Genomic DNA, 22,959 nt, shown 5'->3' on the forward strand with positions numbered 1-22,959 from the left:
AATTGAGGTAGATCTATATTTTGATATAGAAGCATTTCTACCATATAAGTGAAAAGTATAACCGCATAATGCATGTACATAATACATACTTACAGAAATGTTTGCAAAATTACATAGAAAAAAAGAACACTAAATTGTTGAAGAGGTCATGTAATGTGATTAAAGAGGGGCAATTAAGTTTTATTAAATTTATTTCTATACTATTTTAACTTTTTCAACAATCATGTATTCTCTGTTATTTGTATGATTTGAACGAGTAAAATTCAAGGCAGAAAACATTAAATGTAATAAGAGCATTTCTGTTATTGAAAAACAAGATAATTTACAATGACTACAACAAAGACTAAAAATTGTAAGCACTGACATGGATAAAACTATATTTTCAAGCTACCTACCGCAGTCTTAATAAAGGGTAACCTTATACAAACAAGTTTTAAGGCTAAGTGACACATCAGTGGAAAACAGAAAGAGGTAATGGGTATTTAAAGATAATCCAATATACAACGCAGGCTTACTGCTACAATAATGCACAACCATCCTCTGACTTCCAACACTTTTCCAGAGAGAAAGGCAGGAGTAGTGGGGAGAGGAGAAGGGAGAAGATCCTGAATAAAAAGGAACTAATCAGAACCTCTAGATTCCTTGCCTCCATCTAAAAATAGGAATTTGGACATCACGAAATATGCCTCAGAGTACATTCAACAACGCTAAGTTCACATCTCTCTTATGAGTATTATAAATATCAATGACTAGTCACAGTTGGGACCTTAGCAAATTACATAAATTAATACCATCACAGAACTTAAAAAAAGTAGGAGATCTGGGGACAGGTCATACTTAATACATCCCCACAAAAGAAATTACCCATGAGCTTCTCTTTGAATGCCTAAATGGTTACATAAACTTTTACTCCCAATCAACTTGAACGTGTTACCAAAAGAATTATATATGTGTTATCTATCATCAGTGTCTCTCCCTTTATTCTTCACATTTTACTTGTTTACTTTGTACCCCAACCTAACCACTAGCCCTTCTATTTCAGTTTCATTAGCCCAAAACTGCAGCATTCAGGCATCGAATCCCTTACTTAGAATTAAGTCCTAAAAGGTCTTAAAATTGTCCAAACATATTGGATTTTGAAAATATTTAATAGGTGGTAAAACTAATCAGACTTGTCTACTCTGATTTACCATGTAAAATGACAAATTCATCTCTGTATAAATTGTCAGCATCTGGGTGGGGGTTGGGGGAAATAAAAAGGTGAATTACTAATTTCCTAGGATTACTAAAGGCATTTGATTGCACTAAACGGATGTGAGGCCTGCAGCAAACATACATAAGGAGGGCCCGTTAAGCTCCAAAGTGATTTGAAATATTGTTTTCTAAAGTCTCATGGCCTCAACAGGTCCCTGTGGAGAGAAGCTGCTTGGCAACTGGAACTTTTATTTACCAGTAGGTAATTTAATATAAAGCCTTCTAGATTATGTACCATGTATTATATTATGTTGTTTGTTCTTATTGGTTACAGCATTCTGAGGACAGGAAGAGTAGGTGGCTACTTAAGATAGTAACAAATTGATAGGGAAAAAATAGAATACAAAGTTATACTTAAATGAGTAACTTTCTAACCTTTTTATTCCTGCCCGACCCACACCCCGCCCCATCCTCATCCCTCAAAGTGGAAGCAAACACATTTTATTCCTTTCTCCTCCCCACCAAGTGTCAGAGGAAATTTAACCACCCTCCAACTCCCCAAAAAACACATGGAAAAATAAAAACATAACTGTAACTAAGATTGTTCAAAGAAGTATGCAGCAGGGGCATCTAGGTATAAAAGGGTAGTTTTATGAAAAGAACAGTTATCTCGCATGAAGGAAGGGCAGAACAGAAAAGACACTGTCTGTGGAAAGGAGGGGATCCAACATAACCACTTACTTAATGTATAAATTGCTTAGACAGAAACATTAGTCAGGGGAAAAAAAAAAGCCAATTACTAAAGAAAATTGCTTCCAAACCATGGCAGCTACTGGAATACATTATTAACAGATACAAGCCAGACCTGAGCACTAACATTTTTCCCTTCACTGTAGAAAAACATTTCATGCAGTAAGTGTTATTCCAAAAACCAAGAGCAAAAGACATTGGAATCCAATACTATTATTATAAAATGCTGCAATTTTAAAATTTAGTAATAAAAAATGGCCTGAATAGCTTGGGAATTTGCCTACTGAAATAACATAAGGAAATTAGCAAGTATTTCACTTTTTTAAAAGATATTCATTCTTGTTTAACCAGCACTGATATTTTCCCCTTTGGTATTCTTGTTCATTTGCTGACATAAACTTCTTCTCAAAAGAACCCCACTCAAGCTAGGAAACTATCTGGAACTATGATAAATATTTTTAGGAGCTAGCATTTTTGGTTATTGGATTACTTTCAAATAAACACTAATGTGTGCTACACAGTTTTCCCCAGAGAGAAGAACTATGCTTAACATCCCGAAGAGAAGAGAAAAGGAAATTACTAAATTACTAAATTACTAGAGTTAAGACAAGGTTCACTGAATGGAACCTCTTCCAAAGAGACCTCCCTACACTATACATTCATTTGGTGAATAAAATAATAAAAATAGTGTCCTTTAATAAATAAAAGAAAATTGCATCTGTACTTCCTAAACAATTCTTACCGCGAAAACACGACTTGAAAATGAAATTCCAGCTTGAAGATGCAGAGAAATTTGGAAGGATAGTATGTCTAATTACCCTCTTAAAGCAACTCCAAACACTGCTCAAGGGTAATTAGCAAAACAACAACAACAAAAACAAAACAAAGCAAAAAAAAAAAAAACACCTCAGACTGACTTTAGGCTGCAGGCACTCAACAATAAAAGTTTAGTTACAGTTTAAGTTCGACCAATCTATGCTAAACCACCACAACCACACAATCCACTGTTTCTGATGCACCATTAATTCTTTGCCTAGCTCCCTTCACAGTAACTTCTCAAAATAACATGAAATCAACTTCATTCAAGAAGCATTTTATCACACACTTACTATATACTGTGCTACTAGCTAGAAACATGGAAAAACAGCAACATAGGGGCTTATTCCAGTTTATCGTCCAATTTCTGACCAACTCTAGACAGTTTTTATTACTTATGGGAATGGCTGGACTCTAAAGTATTCATTTATAATCACTGTCATAATAACAGCTTGTTGTTGTTTGGGGTTTTTTTTTTTTGCAATGTTAATTCAAGTTTTTGTTTTTTACCTTCATTAGCCTCTGGCCTTGAATTCTTGATATATGCAGAGAATTTGGCAAAGATGTCCATTCCAGCAGTATTTGATTCTGGGTGTTTTGGTGAAAGCTTTAAGTACCTAAATAGAAAAAGTGATATGGATTATCGATCCCTCAAAGATGAATTAGCATAAGTTCTCTCAAACCACCGTGCTAGCAGTTACTAGACGTCTTTTAATAGTTATTAGTATAAGAAATGCCATCATTTGTTTTCTATGGTATTTTTTAAAAGTGTTTTTTCCTTAGGAGACAAAGCTCTGCACTGTGTTTTTGTTCACATATTAATATTCTTGGCAACCACAGGGCATGTGCACTCCACCTCCATCTGATAAATTAGAATGCTGGGGAAACAGTTGACTTGTTCAGAGATTTGTGCCAGGCCAATGGGAGTCTTGGAATGAGATTGCTAGAGCAGTGCTGCCCAAGAGAACTTTCTGTGATGATGGAAATGCTCTCTATCTTCATTGTCCAATACAGTAGCCACTACTGCCATGTATCTATTTGAATATGATTTTAAATTAATCACAAACAAAATTAAAAATTCACTTCCTCAGTTGCACTAGTCACATATCAAGTGCTCAGTAGTCACCAGACAGCACAGCTCATGCGCCTTCTCAAACAGCAGTGCCAACCAGATCCTTAGTATGCCCTGCACTAAACCAGCCAGAGAACCCCAACGGCAGGAAAAGCGCCTAGGCTGGTCAAGCATCATGATCACCCATAGCAGGTTAAGGACAAAAACAGTAGGAGGCAGATCAATCGCTTGAAACCTACACCTGGGATTTCCCAAAACCTCCCTTATATTACACATTCCCTAGAATATTTATGAGGGTAGCACCAAACAACAACAAAATAAGATGTCAGAAAGCACGCTGACAAGTGTTCTATTGTGTTGTCACATTTTTCTACTTTTAGAACAGATGTAATACACCAGCTTTCTAAAACACACACAAAAATGTATATTTCACATGTTTAGATTTAAAACATACATACTCTGTGTATATTTCTTCTTCAAACTGGAAAATATATGAAAAAGCTCAATTATTCATCTTCCCTTTAGGAGGACTCATGTCAGCCCCAGGAGTCAGGGCTAGCAGAATTCAGATTCTTAGCCCCATTTTAGGGAAGATTAATCAGCTTGAAGGTCCTGCAGAACATCACTAGAAAATGGACTTGGGAGCAATAAGACTTTACAAATAAACTTTACAGTGTACTAATTATTTCAACTCATTTATTTGAAGACATTGTCTTGCCAGCTTTCTTTAAAAACGAAGGGGAAGTAGTTTTCAAAATTTAGTTCAGTTTCAAGTTGTGTTTCAGCTTTTATATTCATGTATCTTCTGTTTACTATTTTGAATTCAGGAAGAGATATATCTTCTAAATATTGGACAGAGTAATATATTGGTAAGGAAGATATAAAATATCTATTGAACACCTATATGCGCAAGACATCTTTTTAAATAAATCTACCTAGTCTCTAGATAGCTCTCATTTTTTAAGCTTAAAGATTTATCTTATAAACACAACTATTTACATAAAGTTTTTCTGTAAAAAATTACAGAGAGTTTCACCTGAATTTAGATATCTATATCTATCTAGCCATACATTAACCACACATCCCCAACTATAGGACCCTTTACCCTCTCCATTTTCTTTGTTTCTGCCTGAGCTGAAACAGTTAATCACAGATCCACCACCCCTGAATTTCCCTTGACTATACAAACAAGCCTCCAGTTTAAATGTTTGTACTGCTTGTAATACAGGACCATCATTAACTCATTTCAAACAAACAATAGTGCAGTGAACATACTGCCTTTTCAATACATCTATGTCTTCCTATAGCCAAGTTTCCCAAATTCTCCTTTTCCCCAACCACTATTTAGCTGTACCTAATTGTACCAATGAAGTAAGCCTCACAGTTCTCAAAATAATTTACAGGAAGGCAGGCTTGAATTACAGATCATTTATATATTCATCATTCATATATACAGTGTAATTCTTGTAATATGCCCTGTTGTCCCTCTGAGATGAGCCCCTCCTGGGCTCAAGCGATCCTCCCACCTTGGCCTCCTGAGTAGCTGGGACTACAGGCATGTGCCACCACACTCGGCTAGCTTTTTGTATTTTTTGTAGAGACGAGGTTTCACCATGTTGCCCAGGCTCAAGTGATCCTCCTGCTTCAGCCTCCCAAAGTGCTGGGATTACAGGCCTGAGCCACTGCACCCGGGCTGTACTATTAATTTAATGCACAGAATAGTATAGCTATAAGAGAATGTTCACCTCAGATCTCTCATTTTACCTAAAAGGAAATTATGTTCCAGAAAGCTTACACACTTGGCCCCCAAATCACTCAGCTAATTAAAAGTATTGACAAACGAGGCCAGGCACAGTGGCTCATGCCTGTAATCCCAGCACTTTGGGAGGCCAAGGCGGGCGATCAATTGAGGTCAGGAGCTTGAGACCAGCCTGGCCAACATGGCAAAACCCTGTCTCTACTAAAAATACAAAAATCAGCTGGGCATGGTGGCGGGTGCCTGCAATCCCAGCTTCTCAGGAGTCTGAGGCAGGAGAATTGCTTGAGACCAGGAAGCAGAGGTTGCAGTGAGCAGAGATCACACCACTGCACTCAGCTCGGGCTACAGAATGAGACTGCGTCTCAAAAAAAAGTATTGACAAACTAAAACTGAAATCTCCTGTCCCCAGGTCTAGTGTGTTTGTTTGTTTGTTTGTTTCTATTACAGATTAGATTATCTCTAAAAGATAAATCAAATTCTAAACCAGTAGGTTCAAAATCAACTTTTTTGCATCTTCCCCAAACATTACATTGTAATTTATGCATTATTATTGGCTTTAGCAAATAGCTTGATCGAGCAATGGTTTTCAATTATTGTGAGAACTCATTTTAACATTTAGCAAAAGGGAGGCAAATAATACAAGGCTAAGTGTCAATGACAGAATAGACCTGAGCACCCAGGGTATTCAGACTTTCAGATAAGTCCTCAATTCTGCTTACATCACACACTCTTAATATTTTAGACTAGCTGAGAACGTTTCTATGCTTTTAGGAAAGATCTCAGGCATTTTCTCCTTTCTGGTGTAAATATAAAATGAAGGCTGATTAGCCTTGTAAATTCCTTTTTTGTATATCTCTCTCTCTCTCTTTTTTTTTTTTTTTGAGACAGAGTTTTGCTCTTATTGCCCAGGCTAGAGTACAGTGGCGCAATCTCCACTCACTGCACCCTCTGCCTTCTGGTTTCAAGCGATTCTCCTGCCTCAGCCTCCCAAGTCGCTGGGATTACAGGCGCCCATCACCACGCCCAGCTAATTTTTTGTATTTTTAGGAGAGACAGCGTTCCACCATGTTGGTCAGGCTGGTCTCAAACTGCTGACCTCATGATCCGCCCGCCTCGGCCTCCCAAAGTGCTGGGATTACAGACGTGAGCCACCATGCCCGGCCTGTATGTCTCATTTTTAAAAAAGGTTTAATAACATTTTATAGCATGCCCCTCCAAATTTATCTCGCTTCCTTCTATTTTATCCTTTTATCAGTAAGTTAGGTAAGTATCTAGGCTGTTTCAGTTAAAAATCCAAGTTTCAAAGTTTTTTAGCAAAGTGGTTTCTTCGCTCAAGCAAGAACTATAAAACACACACAAAAATACTTTCCCCAGAGAAGAAGAAAAAGTTCACTTTAAAACCTATAGTTACATATACCAGTAAAAGTTATTTGATTTGAGTTTTTCATTAGCCTCCCAATGTTAAGCAACTCTAGAATAGAGAATTCTGTATTTATATTTGTCATGATTAAATCAGGAAGTGTTCACAAAAAACCACTCAGTTCTCAGTACATCAAATGCCAAAAACATGTTATTAGAAATGCTAGATTCCAGTCTACCAGCTTGCACAATTCTTCTCCCTTTTCTCCTTATCCTATTTAGAAACAAAGTCTTATAAGCAGAGCCTGAAGAAGACTAGCAATAAAGACCTGAGACCTCCTTGTTCTGGAAGGAAAAGGCAGTGAGACAGAATGGTCCCTGGGTGTCCTAGAACAATACAGCACAATAGAGGAAAGGAAAATAAATGCAGCTTGTGATCCCAGAAACACTTCCTCCTCCCACTCATCCCCTAGAAACAATTCTGCATGATGAAAATTACGCTAATTAATTAGCATTTCACATTCTGGATCCATAGAGCCCACTAAGAAGAAGGCATTCCCACTTCAAACATGCTGTTTCAATGCATACGAATAAATAAAAATTCATCAGAAGAGTTAAGATTCACCTGCTTTTTCAAAGAATTCACTGAATTAAGTAAGGGCGGGCACTGTGGCTCACACCTGTAATCCCAGCACTTTGGGAGGCCGAGGAGGTGGGATCACTTGAAGTCAGGAGTTCAAGACCAGCCTGGCCAACATGGTGAAACCCCATCTCTACTAAAAATACAAAAATTAGCCAGGCATGGTGGTGCACACCTGTAATCCCAGCTACTCGGGAGGCTGAGGCAGGAGAATCGCTTCAACCTGGGAAGTGGAGGTTGCAATGAGCCAAGATGGCACCACTGCACTCCAGCCTGGGTGACACAGCAAGGCTCTGTCTCAAAAAAAAAAAAAAAAAAAAAAAGAATTCACTGAATTAAGTTTAATAACCACCTTTGGTCCCACTTGTTCACAGTCAAGTAAACTGTCTTTGATTTCTCTCCTACCTTTCCTCTAAATTTGAGCTAGCTTTCAATTTTGTACTCATTAAAGCACAATCCCAATTAAAGACTTAACATTTTCCCTCTTTTACAAAAGCCACACTCAATAAAATAAGAAGCAGAAAGCAAAGAACAGATGAAACACAGATTTCTGAAGTCATATTGATGTGGCTTCAAAAGTATCCCTGCTCTGCCACCATTAACTGTGAAACCTTGGACAAATTATTTGGATTACATCTTCAGTTTCTTCACAAAGTCTTTGTGAGGATTAACAGAGATAATCCACAAAATAACCCACAAAGCGCAATGCATGGCGCATAATTAGCACTTGAGTGTTATTAATAACAGCAGAGGGATAAGCAACATCAAAAACAATCCCTGGCCAGGCTCGGTGGCTCACGCCTGTAATCCCAGCACTTTGGGAGGCTGAGGCAGGCAGACGGCTTGAGCCCAGGAGTTCAAGGCCACAGCTTGGGTAACATGGCGAGACCCTGTTCTCAGACACCAATTGAAAGTGATCTTACGCTCTACAAAAAAAATACAAAAATTAGCCGGGCGTGGTGGTGTGCACCTGTAGTCCCAGCTACTCAAGAGGCTGAGGCAGGAGGATTATGAGCCTGGGAGGTTGAGGCTGCAGTGAGGTAAGATTGCACCACCGCATTCCAGCCTGGGTGACAGAGCAAGGAGCGAGACCCTGTCTCTAAACAAAAACAGAACAAAACAAAAAAAAAAACAAAGAAGTAAAACTTTACCCCTACAGGGGATTTGGCACATTGTGAACATTTATAACACAAAGATTCCCATGTATTTAAACTGAATGAAAAAGACCATCTCTGGTTACAGTGTTTCTATGAATATGCTCAAATATAATGGGGCTAGAATTTTTATATAAAAAAGCAATATGAAAATGTTTATTTTCAAGGTCCAATTTAAAGCTATGATGTCTTACAGAGCATTAGATGCTAAGAATCCAGAATATTCCATATTAACTCTACTATTTCTCTTAATGTCACTTTCCATCAGAGAGAAATGAGCAGGAATAATGAAAATTCTTTTTTTTTTTCCTTCTTCTTTTTTGAGACAGGGTCTTGCTGTATCGCGCAGGCTGGAATGCAGTGGCATGATCTCAGCTCACTGCAACCTCTGCCTCCCAGGACCAAGCGATCCTCCCACCTCAGGCTCCCCAGTAGCTGGGACTACAGGCACGTGCCACCACATCCAGCTAATTTTTGTATTTTTTTGTAGAGACAGGGTTTCACCATGTTGCCCAGGCTGGTCTTGAACTCCTGAGCTCAAGTCATCCACCCGCCTCGGTCTCCCAAAGTGCTGGGATTACAGGCATGAGCCACCACGCCCAGCCGAAAAGTCTTCATTGTTGTTGTTGTTGAAGGATGTAAGAGAATATGAGGAAATGTCCATTTAACTAAATCATATGTATGTTTTCAGCACACTAATTTTAAAAACTTAAATATACTTGGAAGAATTTATATAATAAGCACTTCAGACAATACTTTAAAACAAAATAGTTTCCTTCACAGAGAATGAATAATAATTCAAACTACTTCTCCATTTATAATTTAATGTTGATACAATGATCTACAGTGACATGAGAGGACGATCATTTTCAGTTAGTGTCTGACAGCAAGTTGGCAAATATGGAACTTACCTCAGAGCTGACACTTTTAAGACTAAAAAGGGGCCAGGCATGATAGCTTACATCTGTAATCCCAGCAATTTGGGAGGCTGAGGCAGGAGGACTGATTGAGCCCATGAGTTTGAGACCAACCTGGGCAACATAGCAAGACCCCATCTCTACAAAAATTTTTTAAAACTTAGCTGGGCATGGTGGCACACACCTGTACTCCCAGCTCCTCAGGGGAATTGCTTGAGCCCAGGAGGTCCAGGCTGTGGTGAGCCATAATCGCACCACTGCACTCCAGCCTGGGCAACAGAGCAAGACCATGTCTCCAAAAAAAAAAAAGACCAAAAAGGGATCTAGAAGTGGGACATAGTGTTGCATGCCTGTGGTCCCACTTATTTGGAAGGCTGAGGCAGGAGGATCATCCTAGGCAGGAGGCTAGGAGTTCGAGGTTGCAGTGAGCCAGGACAGCAACACTGCACTCCAGCCTGGGCGACAGTACAAGATACTGTCTTTTTTTTTTTTTTTAAGTATGGCTGGGCGCGGTGGCTCATGCCTGTAATCCCAGCACTTTGGGAGGCCGAGGTGGGCAGGTCACAAGGTCAGGAGTTCAAGAGCAGCTTGGCCAATATGGTAAAACCCTGTCTCTACTAAAAATACAAAAAAAATTAGCCGGGCATGGTGGCGGGCACCTGTAATCCCAGCTACTCAAGAGACTGAGGCAGGAGAATCGCTTGAACCCAGGAGGCGGAGGTTGCAGTGAGCCGAGATGGCGCCACTGCACTCCAGCCTGGGCGACAGAGAGACTCCGTCAAAAAAAAAAAAAAGTTATGGTCAGGCTCGGTGGCTCATGCCTGTAATCCCAGCACTCTGGGAGGCCGAGGCGGGTGGATCACCTGAGGTCCAGAGTTCGAGACCAGCCTGGCCAACATGGTGAAATCCCATCTCTACTAAAAACAGAAAAAATTAGCTGGGCGTGGTGGTGGACGCCTGTAATTCCAGCTACTTGGGAGGCTGAGGCAGGAGAATCTCCTGAACCTGAGAGGCAGAGGTTGCAGTGAGCCAAGATCGCGCCATTGCACTCCAGCCTGGTCAACAAAAGTGAAACTCCGTCTCAAAAAAAAACAAGTTATTTCCACTAAGTTGAATGCATGTTCACAATAGTACCCTACTGAGACAGATAAAGCTTCAATTTATATTCACAAATATCCTAGCTTTGATTTATTGGCATTCTAATTATATGCATGGCCTGAAGGAAAAATCAAGATATGGTTTTCTTAATGTTGGTCTGGAGATACTTTACTGGGGATGAAAGGAAGGACTCCTGGGAAGGTAGAGAAAAAAAGAAGCTCCAGGCTTTTAGAAGGGCAGGAAGGATAGTAGAGGATAGGCTTTTAGAATTTTAGTAGAAAAAAAGAATTAAGAAAATAAAATCTTAGGCTTAGCACAAGATTGTTAACCAGAGAGCAATTCTGCTCACAACAGATGAGAAGCTAGTTATAGACAGAGGTGTTGTTCATCAGCCTTCCTGCCTACTACTCCAACCATGCACATCACAGTCCAGCCACTCCAAGTCTCCCCCAAATATACGTATAATATTAATATTATATTAATTATAATATACATTACAAACTATTTATGTATAGTATGTGTATAATATATATGTTTATACTATTTATTTAAAATGACTCTTCTGCTCTGGAATACCTGTCACTCCTTTGTTCAACTGCTGAACATCTTTTTTTTTTTTTTTTTTTTTAATTAAGACAGTTCAAGTGTTCTCTCTTCTCTAAAGCCTTTCCTGATTCCATTCACTTTCCCATCCCACCACCATAAACACCTCTCCACCCATACGTGACTGTACTTGTTGAGGGCAAGAACTGTGTTTTATTTACTAATATATTCACAGTGCTTTGTAGTCCATTAACTCTTTGCAGAATGAATAAATAAATCAATAAATGAATGGATGAATACTGAGTAACTGGGCCAGGTGCAGTCGCTCACACCTATAATCCCAGCACTTTGAGAGGCCAAGGTGGGCGGATACCTTGAGGTCAGGATTTCGAGACCAGCCTGGCCAACATGGTGGAACCCCATCTCCACTAAAAATACAAAAATTAGCCAGGCATGGTGGCAGGTGCCTGTAATCCCAGCTACTTGGGAGGCTGAGGCACAAGAATCACTTGAACCCAGGAGGCAGAGGTTGTAGTGAGCCAAGATTGTGCCACTGCACTCCAGCCTGGGCGACAGAGTGAGCCTCTGTCTCAAAAAAAAAAAAACAAAACCAACAAAAAAAAACCAAATTGAGTAACTTCAGGTATACCTTGTCTTATTGTGCTTTGCTTTATTGAGCTTTGCTTCATTGTGCTTTGCAGATATTATGTTTTTTACAAATTGAAGGTTTATGGCACCCTGAGTCAAGCAAGATGGCGCCATTTTTCCCAGCAGCATGTGCTCACTTCATGTCTCCGTCACATTGTGGTATTTTTCACAATATTTCACAACTTTTCATTATTATTGTATTTGTTATGATGATCTGTGATCCGTGATCTCTGATGTTACTCTTGTAATTGTTTTGGGGGCACCACAAACCACTCCCATATAAGATAGCAAACTTAACTGATTAATATCGCCTGTGTTCTGACTGCTCCAGTGATTTGCTGTTCCCCTGTCTTTCCCTCTCCTCAGGGCTTCCTGCTCCCTGAGACAAAATAATATTGAAATTAGGCCACAGTTGATGACCCTACAATGACCTCTCAGTGTTCAGGTGAAGGGAAGAGTCACATATCTCTCACTTTAAATCAAAAGCTAGAAATGATTATGCTTAGTGAGGAAAGCATGTCGAAAGCTGAGACAGGCCAAAAGCTGAGATAGGCTGAAAGCTAGACTTCTTCCACCAAACAGCCAAACAGCATACACAGAAGAAAAGTTCTTGAAGGAAATTTAATAGTGCTATTCCAGTGAACACACAAATGATAGAGAAAAACAGCTTTATTGCTGATAGGGAGAAAGTTTGAGTGGTCCAGATAATCAAACCAGCTACAGCATTCCCTTAAGCCAAAAACCAATCCAGATCAAGGCCCTAACTCACTTCAGTTCTATCAAGGCAGAGAGAGGTGACAAAGCTACAGAAGAAAAGTTTGAAGGTAGCAAAGGTTGGTTCATGAGGTTTAAGGAAAGAGGCCATCTTTGTAACATAAAAGTAAAACATGAAGCAGCAAATGCTTATGCAGAAGCTGCATGCAGCCAGTTATCTAGAAGATCTAGCTGATCTATCTAGAAGATCTAGCTGATCTATCTAGAAGATCTAGCTGATCTATCTAGATCTTCCTTCATCACTTTCATCTGATGATCTATCTAGAAAATCCGATCTACCTTCATCAATGATCTATCTAGAATTGATCTTCTAGATAGATCATTGATAAAGGTGGCTACACTAAACAGATTTTTAATGCAGACAAAACCTTCTATTGAAAGATGTCATCTATGATTTTCATAGCTACAGAGGAAAAGTCAATGTCTGGTTTCAAATCTTCAAAGGACAGGCTGACTCTGTTAAGAGTCTAATCCAGCTGTTGACGTTAGGTTGAAACCCATGCTCATCTTCCATTCCAAAATTTGAAGAACCCTTAAGAATTATACTGAAGCTACTCTGCACATGCTCTATAAATGGAACAATAAAGCCTGGATAATGGCACATCCATCTGTTCACAGTATGGTTTACTAAATATTTTAAGCCCACTGTTGAGACCCACTGCCGAGGAAAAAAAAGATTCCTTTCTAAATATTACTGCTCATTGACAATGCACTAGTCACCCCAGAACTCTGATAGAGATATACAGGGAGATCATGGTTGTCTTCACACCTGCTAACACAACATCCATTCTGCAGCCTATAAATTTTGACTTTCAAGTCTTATTATTTAATGAACACATTTCATAAGGCCATAGAAAGTGATTCCTCTGATGGATCTGAGCAAAGTGAAACGACCTGGAAAAGATTTACCTTTCTAGATGCAATTAAGAACATTCAGCCAGGTCTGGTGGCTCACACCACACCTGTAAACCCAGCACTTTGAGAGGCCGAGATGGGCGGATCACCTGAGGTCAGGAGTTCAAGACCAGCCTGGCCAAAATGGCAAAACCCCAACTCTACTAAAAAATACAAAAAAATTAGCTGGGTGTGGCGGCAGGCACCTGTAATCCCAGCTACTCGGGAGGCTGAAGCAGGAGAATCTCTTGAACCTGGGAGGCAGAGGTTGCGGTGAGCCGAGATCGCACCACTGCACTCCAGCCTGGGCAATAAGAACGAAAACTCCATCCAAAAAAAAAAAAAAAAACACGAACATTCATGATTCATGGGAGGAGGTCAAAATAGCAACATTAACAGGAGTTTGGAGGAAGTGGATTCTAACCCTCATGGATGACATTCACAGGTTCAAGACGTCAGCGGAGGGAGGAACTACATATGTGTTGAAAATAGCAAGAGAACTAGAATTAGAAGTGGAGCCTGAAAATGTAATCGAATTGTTCTACCTTCATAATAAAATTTGAATGGATGAGGAGTTGCTTCTTATGAATGAGCAAAGAAAATGGTTTCTTGAGATAGAATGTATACCTAGTGAAGATGCTAAGAACATTGTTGAAATGACAACAAGGAATTTAGAATATTACATCGACTTAGTTGTTAAAACAGCAGGAGGGTTTCAGAAGATGGATTCTAATTTTGAAAAAGGTTCTACTGTGGGTAAAACACTATCAAACAGGGGTGCATGTTCTCAGGACCTCTTGAGATTAGCCTCAGGCAAAGAATATTTACTTTAAAATTTTTAAATGCTATCAAACACTACTGCATGTTACAGAGAAATCTTTCATGAAAGGAAGAGTCCATCAATGTAGAAAAATTCATTGTTATCTTACTTCAAGAAATTGCCACAGCCACCCCAACCGGCAACCACCATCCTGATCAATCAGTAGCCAGCAACATCAAGGCAAGACCCTCCACCAGCAAAAAGATTGACTCGCTGAAGGCTCAGATAACCATTAGCATTTGTTGGCAATGATTTTTTTTTTTTTTTTGAGACGGAGTTTTGCTTTTGTCACCCAGGCTGGAGTGCAGTGGCACGATCTCGGCTCATTACAACCTCCGCCTCCCGGTTCAAGCGATTCTCCTGCCTCAGCCTCCCGAGTAGCTGGGATTACAGGCGCCTGCCACCACACCCAGCTAATTTTTTTTGTATTTTTTAGTAGAGACAGGGTTTCTTCATGTTGGTCAGGTTGGTCTCGAACTCCCAACCTCAGGTGATCCACCAGCCTCGGCCTCCCAAAGTGCTGGGATTACAGGCATGAGCCACCGCACCCAACCTAGCAATGAAGTATTTTTAAATTAAGGTACATGCAATATTTTCAGACATAATGCTATTATTGCACACTTAAAACACTACAGTATACTACTATAAATGTAACTTTTACATGCACTGGGAAACCAAAAATTTCATGTGACTCATTTTATTCCAATATTCATTTTATCACAGTGGTCTGGAACCTAACCCGCAATGGTCTGGAACCATACCCTTCAGGGTATGCCTATAATTATTTTAGAACCCTCCATCTCAATAATCCCATTCCTGGACATGGAGGGCAACAGTCAAGTTAACCAGTAAGAAAGGTTTTGGTCAGTAGAAACAAAACATGTCAATTTTCAGGATAATGAAACTGGAAAAGCCTAAAAGAAACAAATAATGCTTTGAATCTATGCCAATATTATAGTATGATGCAAAGCTGCATATCTGCAATTTAGGTAACTATCATTACAGTACATCCAGGACCTAGAGATCTGGAATACCTCAAATAAATGAGTAAATAAAAACTCTGAATCCTAGGGACACGGTCTGAAAAGTCAATTTCCTTGGATTATAGCTTTAGAAAGTTACCTTTAAAATGAACTGAAATCAAATCTCATAGCAGTCCTGTGCCACACTCCTGCTAAGACATTCTTACTGGGTTCAGTTGGAATGTGTCTTTCCCCACCCTTCTCTTTAAACTTCTCTCTCAGTTTGAGACCTACAGTCCACAAATAACCAGTCTTTCTTGACCTATCAGACACATCCCAAATCTGTTTCTACCACATACTCTACAGCTTAGAGAAATCCCCACCTTTCTTAGTATGGCTTATTGGTCTAGCTGGAAGTCAATTCTTATATCTGTGTAGCATTAATTATAAGAAACATAGAAGAGAGTCCTAGTCATTCCAAATTAATGCTGCGAGAAAGATCTCTACAGACAAATAACACAAGCTTCAAAGAAGTGACAATATTTTCATACATATTTTCCTTGATACTCACTTGGGAGGGCATAAGACTTCTTCAAGAAATTCCTCAATCTTATTTACATCCGTTTTGACTTCACTGTTGAAAGTTATAAATGGTGGGTGGGTCCCGGGAGCCAAGTTCTGCAGGTCTGCAGGCTTCCTGTTGGGCAAAATATTGGTCAAAATCAGATCATTTTTTACTCTTAAACAACAATACTTTAAATTCTCACAGTTGGCCAGGCACGGTGGCTTGCGTCTGTAATCGTAGCACTACAGGAGGCTGAGGTGGGAGACTGCTTAGCCCAGGAGTTTGAGACCCAGCCTGGGCAACATGGTAAGATCCTGTCTCCACAAAACATAAAAAATTAGCCAGGCAGGGTGGTGTGCGCCTATAGTCCCAGCTACCAGGGAGGCTGAGGTGGGAGGATCACTTGAGCCTGGGAAGTTGAGGCTGGAGTGAGCCATGATTACACCATTGCACTCCAGCCTGGGCGACAGAGAGACCCTGTCTCAAAAAGAAAATAAATAAATTGTCCGGGCGCAGTGGCTCATGTCTGTAATTCCAGCCCTTTGGGAGGCCGAGGCGGGTGGACCACCTGAGATCAGGAGTTTGAGACCAGCCTGGCCAGCATGGTGAAACCCCGTCTCTGCTAAAAATATAAAAATTAGCTGGGCATGGTTGTGCGCACCTGTAGTTCCAGCTACTTGGGAGGCTGAGGAAGGAGAATCACTTGAACCCGGGAGGCAGAGGTTGCAGTGAGCTGAGAATGTACCACTGCACTCCAGCCTAGGTGACAGAGTAAAACCCTGTCAGAAAAGAAAAAGAAAAAGAGAAAAAGAAAAAGAAAAGAGATCAAAGTAGTTTTAAATTTTAAAGTATATAAAACTGAATAAGAAATGGTATTTTTCAGCTGGGCACGGTGGCTCACGCCTGTAATCCCAGCACTTTGGGAGGCCAAGGCAGGAGGATCACGAGGTCAGAAGTTTGAGACCAGCCTGACCAACATGGTGAAACCCCATCTCTACTAAAAATACAAAAATTAACTGGGCGTGGTGGCACGTGCCTATAATCCCAGCTACTCAGGAGGCTGAGGCAGGAGAATTGCTTGAATCCCGGAAGCAGAGGTTGCAGTGAGCAGAGATCTCGCCACAGCACTCCAGCCTGGGCGACAGAGCAAGACTCCATCTTAAAAAAAAAGAAAGGAAGGTATTTTTCGACCAGGTGTGGTGGCTCACGCCTGTAATCCCAGCACTTTGGGAGGCCGAGGCGGGCAGATCACGAGGTCAAGAGATCAAGACCATCCTGGCCAACGTGGTGAAACTCCATCTCTGCTAAAAATATAAAAATTAGCTGGTCATGGTGGTGCGCACCTGTAGTTCCAGCTACTTGGGAGGCTGAGGAAGGAGAATCACTTGAACCCGGGAGGCGGAGGTTACAGTGAGCCAAGATCGCGCCACTGCACTCCAGCCTGGTGACACAGCAATACTCTGTCTCAAAAAAAAGAAAGAAATAGTACTTTTCCACTAGGTATAATAGCTGTAATAGTATTCTAATAAGAAGCAAGCCTCCACAAAATACATAATTTATGGTAAGAAAATTCTTTGATTTTTTTTAACCAAAATACAAAATCCATCATTCTCATTCCAAATTAACTAAGTCACTCATTAGAGATAGTGATAGAATGAGGAGGGGAAAAAAGATTTTGGAGAGTTAGTCTCTGGTTTCAACTCTGGCCCCAACTAATTGTGTAAAGATGGGTAAGTCATGACTTCCCTAGGCCTTTTTTTTCTTTTTCTTTTTGGCAAAATAAAAGAGAAAAGCAGCTGAATCCTGCAGTCATCTTCAACTTCATAAGATTCCAAATTCTAGTGCTATTTCTTTCCCATTATTCATAGAAGTCCAGGCTTGACAAGGAAAAGGATCACCAGATTAGACTATCTAATACCAAATTACTTCAATATACAAAAGATGGCATAATGAAGGGTAAAAAGCAACAAAGAATGGACAAAGTATTGAGTGAGAAAAGCTTAAAATCTACATTACCTAATGATTTTGTCCAAATTCATTTCAAAGGTCATCAAAAAAATCAAATAGGTATGGGTCAAAAGAAATTGACGACAGACAGATAAAACAAGTGAACACACAGAAAATGTAAAATAGCACAACTATAAAGGGAATTTAAAAGTAAACAATAAGATGTCTTCCTCCTGTTGATTAGGAAAAATTGAAAATATCACAAAACACTGATAAAGATGGTGAAACTGTTATGCTGACAACTACTAACAGCAAGAAATGTTTGTACTATCTTGTTAAAAAGCGAAATGGCTCACCCAAACCCACCAATGAATTTTAGGATCAAAAAATGAGATGACCAGATATGGTGTGTTTCCTATAGCACCATGAAGTATTCTTACCAAAAACGTTGACCATGAATCTAATCAAGCCTCTGGGGCAGGCTGGGTGCAGCGGCTCATACCTGTAACCTTAGCACTTTAAGAGGCCAAGGCAGGAGGATTGCTTGAGTCCAGGAGTTCAAGCGAGACCAGCCTGGGCAACATAGTGAGATCCCATCTCTATAAAAAAAATTTTTTTAATTAGCTGGGTGTGGTGGCATGTGCCTGTAGTCCCAGCTACTTGGGAGGCTGAGATGGGAGGATTGGTTCAGCCCAGGCGGTCAAGGCTGCAGTGAACAGTGATCATATCACTGCATCTCAGCCTGGGCAACAGAGTGAGACCCTGTCTCAAAACAACAACAACAACAACAAACCAAAAGAAAGCAACCTCTGGGGCAGCTGTTTCTCAAAATGTAAGCCAGGAGACCCTTCCACCAGGTGATCCATTAGGTCAGAACTTTTCTTATAATACTAAGGCATCATTTGCCTTCTTCACTCTCATTCTCCTCTCGTGCATATATAGTAAAATTTTCCAAATTTACTTGGCTATTTGGTATAAGATATCACAAGGTAATGAATGCAGAAGCAGACATGAGAAACCTCTTCTAAGATGTGCAAAAATGTAAAAGAATGCCACTCTTCTCACTATTTTTTGTTTTGGGAAATACAGTTGTTTTACATTAAAAATGTTTTATGATAATACGTAGTAGGTTCATTATCGTTCTATATTTAATGAATTAGTAAATAATTTTTTTTTTTTTCTGAGACAGAGTCTCACTCTGTCGCCCAGGCTGAAGTGCAGTGGCGTGATCTCAGCTCACTACAAGCTCCATCTCCCAGGTTCACGCCATTCTCCTGCCTCAGCCTCCTGAGTAGCTGGGACTACAGGTGCACACCAAGCCCAGCTAATTTTTGTTGTATTTTTTAGTAGAGACAGGGTTTCACCATGTTAGTCAGGATGGTCTCGATCTCCTGACCTCGTGATCTGCCCGCCTCGGCCTCCCAAAGTGCTAAGATTACAGGTGTGAGCCACCGCACCCAGCCGTAAATAAACATTTTTAAAATTTCTCAGGATTTTTTTTTTTTGAGACCAGTCACCAAAGCAGGAGTGCAGTGGCACAATCGTGGTTCCCTGCAGCCTTGATTTCCTGGGCTCAAGCAATTCTCCTACCTCAGACTCCCAAGCAGCTGGGACCAGAGGCACACTCCACCAAGCCCAGCTAATTTTTAAAATTTTTTTTGTAGAGATGAGGATCTCACCATATTGCCTAGGCTAATTTCTCAACTTTAATTTCTAATATAGTAAAATAGGTAGATACAACCCACATAACTGAAAGCTGTTTGAGGCCTTCAATAATTTAAGAGTACAAAGGGGTCCTGAGATTATTTACAGGAAATGCAGGGAGGGGGAAAATGAGAGGACAAAGTTAAATGATACCACAAGGAAGCAATTGCTAAATTCTGGATTTGGGACAATCTACCTTTCAGCCGAATGGCATTTTTACCAGACACAGATGGGGGACTGTTACAGATTAAGAAAAACTTAAGAGATATAACGATCAAACATAAAAAGTAGAAATTACTTGGATACTGATTTGAACAAACCAACCAAAAATTAAAAGATATTTTAGAGATAACCAGGGAAATCCCAAATTGTATACTAGGAACTTCAGGAGATCAGAGCATTGTGGTTAGGGAAGAAAATGTCCACATTGTTTGAAGACATATACTGAATTAAGTAGGGATGCAATGACATGATGTCTAGCATTTACTTTAAAACATTTCAGCAAAGGAAATAAGAAAAAAGGGGCAAAGCAAATGTGGCAAGATCTTGATAACTGAATTGGGTTTACGGAGAAGTTTGTTCTATTCTTATGCATGTTTGAAAACTTTCATAACTAAAAAAGCAAACATAAAAATGTGTACTTCAAGAAAAGTAATACAGGCCGGGCGCAGTGGCTCACACCTGTAATCCCAGCTCTCAGGGAGGCAAGAGGCGGGAGGATAGCTTGAGCCCAGGAGTTCGAGACCTGCCTGGGCAATATAGCGAGACCCCGTTCTCCAGAAAAAGGAAAAAAAAAAAAATAAGCATAAGAAAAGTAATACAACAACATATAGTTTCAAAGACTGTTTCTCCCTCCTATTATAGCCCAGAGCTGTTTATCTTGTTATTAAGTTAGCCCGCCTGCCTTCCTTCTTCCTTCCGTCCTGACCATAAATGCACAGAATTTGAATAAAATAAAGAATATTGGCTGGGCATGGTGACTCATGTCTGTAATCCCAGCACTTTGTGAGGCCGAAGCAGGTGGATCACCTGAGGTCAGGAGTTTGAGACCAACCTGGGCAACATGATGAAACCCCATCTCTACTAAAAATATAAAAATTAGCTGGGTGTAGTAGTGCATGCCTATAGTCCCAGCTACTCGGGAGGCTGAGGCAGAATTGCTGGAAGGCAGAGGTTACAGTGAGCTGAGATCGCACCACTGCACTTCAGCCTGGTCGACAGAGCGAGACTCTGTCTCAAAAAAAAAAAGAATATTTTTAAATATATCATGAAAGTGAAATACTTCGTCATCAGAATTTTCAAGATAGAGGGGAATCAAAAATCTATAACCAGTTTATAATCTATCAATTTCCCTTGGTCTTATTCATATTCTCTCTCTGGCCCCATCTTTTAATTTAGGTTAGAAAGCCTCAGGTTTCTATGACTACATTCCAAACAAAGACACAAAGATTTATTTAATTATCTCATTAATTCAAAAATTTTTAACTCAAAGTCCAAGTTCTAGAGCCTATCTTGCTTCCTAAAGAAAGAAAAATAAGACATATTTCCTATCAACTTCTATAAGAACCTAACCTCCAAAAGAGGACTTTTAAAAGTCAAAATCTGATTTGATTTTCAACTCTGAGGCTTTCACTGAACATTCTTTAGTCTGACAAGGTAAAGTTTTTCACAAAATGAAATAAGTCAGCCCTCCTTATTCATGGGTTCAGCATCTGTGGATTCAACCAACTGAGGATCAAAAATATTTTTTAAAAGGCCAGGTGCGGTGGCTCACGTCTGTAATACCAACACTTTGGGAGGCCGAGACATGCAGATCACTTGAGGTCAGGAGTTTGAGACCAGCCTGGCCAACATGGTGAAACCCCGTCTCTACTAAAAATAAAAAAAAATTAGCCAGGCGTGGTGGTGGGTGCCTGTAGTCCCAGCTACTTGGGAGGCTCAGGCAGGAAAATCGCTTGAACCCGAGAGGCGGAGGTTGCAGTGAGCCGAGATCGCGCCACTGCACTCCAGCCTGGGTGACAGAGTGAGACTCCATCTCAAAAAAAAAAAAAATTTTATAGATAGATCTCCTGTCTCTACAAAAAATACAAAAATTAGCCAGGCGTGGTAGCACATACTACTTGGAAGGCTGAGGCTAGCCATGATCACACACTGTACTCCAGCCTGGGTGACAGAATGAGACCCCGTCTCAAAGAAAAGGGCGGCAGGGAGGGGGCGGGGGAGGGGCTGGGGGGTGGTTGCAGTTGTACTGAACATGTACAGACTTTTTCTTGTCTAAACACAGTGTAATGACAACTTACATAGCATTTACACTGTATTAGGTATTATAACCTAGAGATGAGTTAAAGTATATGGGAGGCTACTTGTAGGCTAATATGCAAATACTATTCCATTTTACATAAGAAACTTGAGCATCTGTGGATTTTGGTATCCACCAGGGGTCCTTGAACCAATCCCCCATGGATACCAGGAGATGACTGTAGACCGGGCACAGTGGCTCATGTCTGTAATCTCAGCACCTTGGGAGGCTAAGGCGGGTGGATCATCTGAGGTCAGGAGTTCGAGACCAGCCTGGCCAACATGGTGAAACCCCATCTCCACTAAAAATACAAAATTAGCTGGGCATGGTGGCGCATGCCTGTAATCCCCGTTACTCAGCAGGCTGAGGAAGGAGAATCGCTTGAATCCAGGAGGTGAAGGTTGCAGTGAGCTGAGATTGTGCCATTGCATTCCAGCCTGGGCAACAAGAGCAAAACTCCGTCTCAAAAAAAAAGGAATGTTTTTTAATCTTGTCATATATAAATTGTGATTACCTGGAAAACAATTTTCTCACTCCAAATTCATAAAACATATCCATTAACATTTTTATAATGAACAGTCAATTAAATGCCTAACTGTAAGTTAATAATATAAGTCTGTTTTTCACAAATAGTTTTTTTTAAGAACAGGGTAGATTAGATAAAGGGGAAGAAGGTCTTGTTAGATATGAGTTCTAAATTTCTTTTCAAACAATCAATATGTCAGTATGTTCAATTCTTCGCCTTCTGCTTTTAAACTTAACTTTCTCGTAAAGTGACCATTTTCGATTACCTGCTCCACCTTGACTCATTCCAATTACCTGCTCTGTCATAACCATTTTTCCGGCCAAACCACTCACCCGGTGACTCTCTTTAAATTAGCCAATCAGAATTAGTTTAGCCTGTGCGGTCTAACCCTAGCCAATAGGGGAACGACACAGCAGCAGGGGCCACACGCGTCAGGGATAAAAACCCCTTCCCCTCCCTTATCCAAGTGTGTGCTCACCAATTGCTCCATCTCTAAGAGCGCACCCTTGTATAGAAGT

At 40.2% G+C, this 22,959-nt stretch overlaps 1 protein-coding gene across 1 annotated transcript in view; it reads right to left on the reverse strand.

The window, feature by feature from the left end:
* The window catches only part of CLIC4 (chloride intracellular channel 4), a 94,426-nt gene that overhangs the window by 11,132 nt on the left and 60,335 nt on the right, over positions 1 to 22,959 (reverse strand). Inside the window, exons 3-4 of the mRNA XM_054500026.1 lie at positions 15,972 to 16,097; positions 3,271 to 3,377 (exon numbers count right to left, since the gene is read on the reverse strand). Coding sequence (XP_054356001.1) covers positions 3,271 to 3,377; positions 15,972 to 16,097 — 233 coding nt within the window. The remainder of the gene's footprint in view (positions 1 to 3,270; positions 3,378 to 15,971; positions 16,098 to 22,959) is intronic.

Source organism: Pongo pygmaeus, chromosome 1 (assembly GCF_028885625.2).
Source record: "Pongo pygmaeus isolate AG05252 chromosome 1, NHGRI_mPonPyg2-v2.0_pri, whole genome shotgun sequence".
In the NCBI taxonomy this organism is placed as follows: domain Eukaryota; kingdom Metazoa; phylum Chordata; class Mammalia; order Primates; family Hominidae; genus Pongo; species Pongo pygmaeus.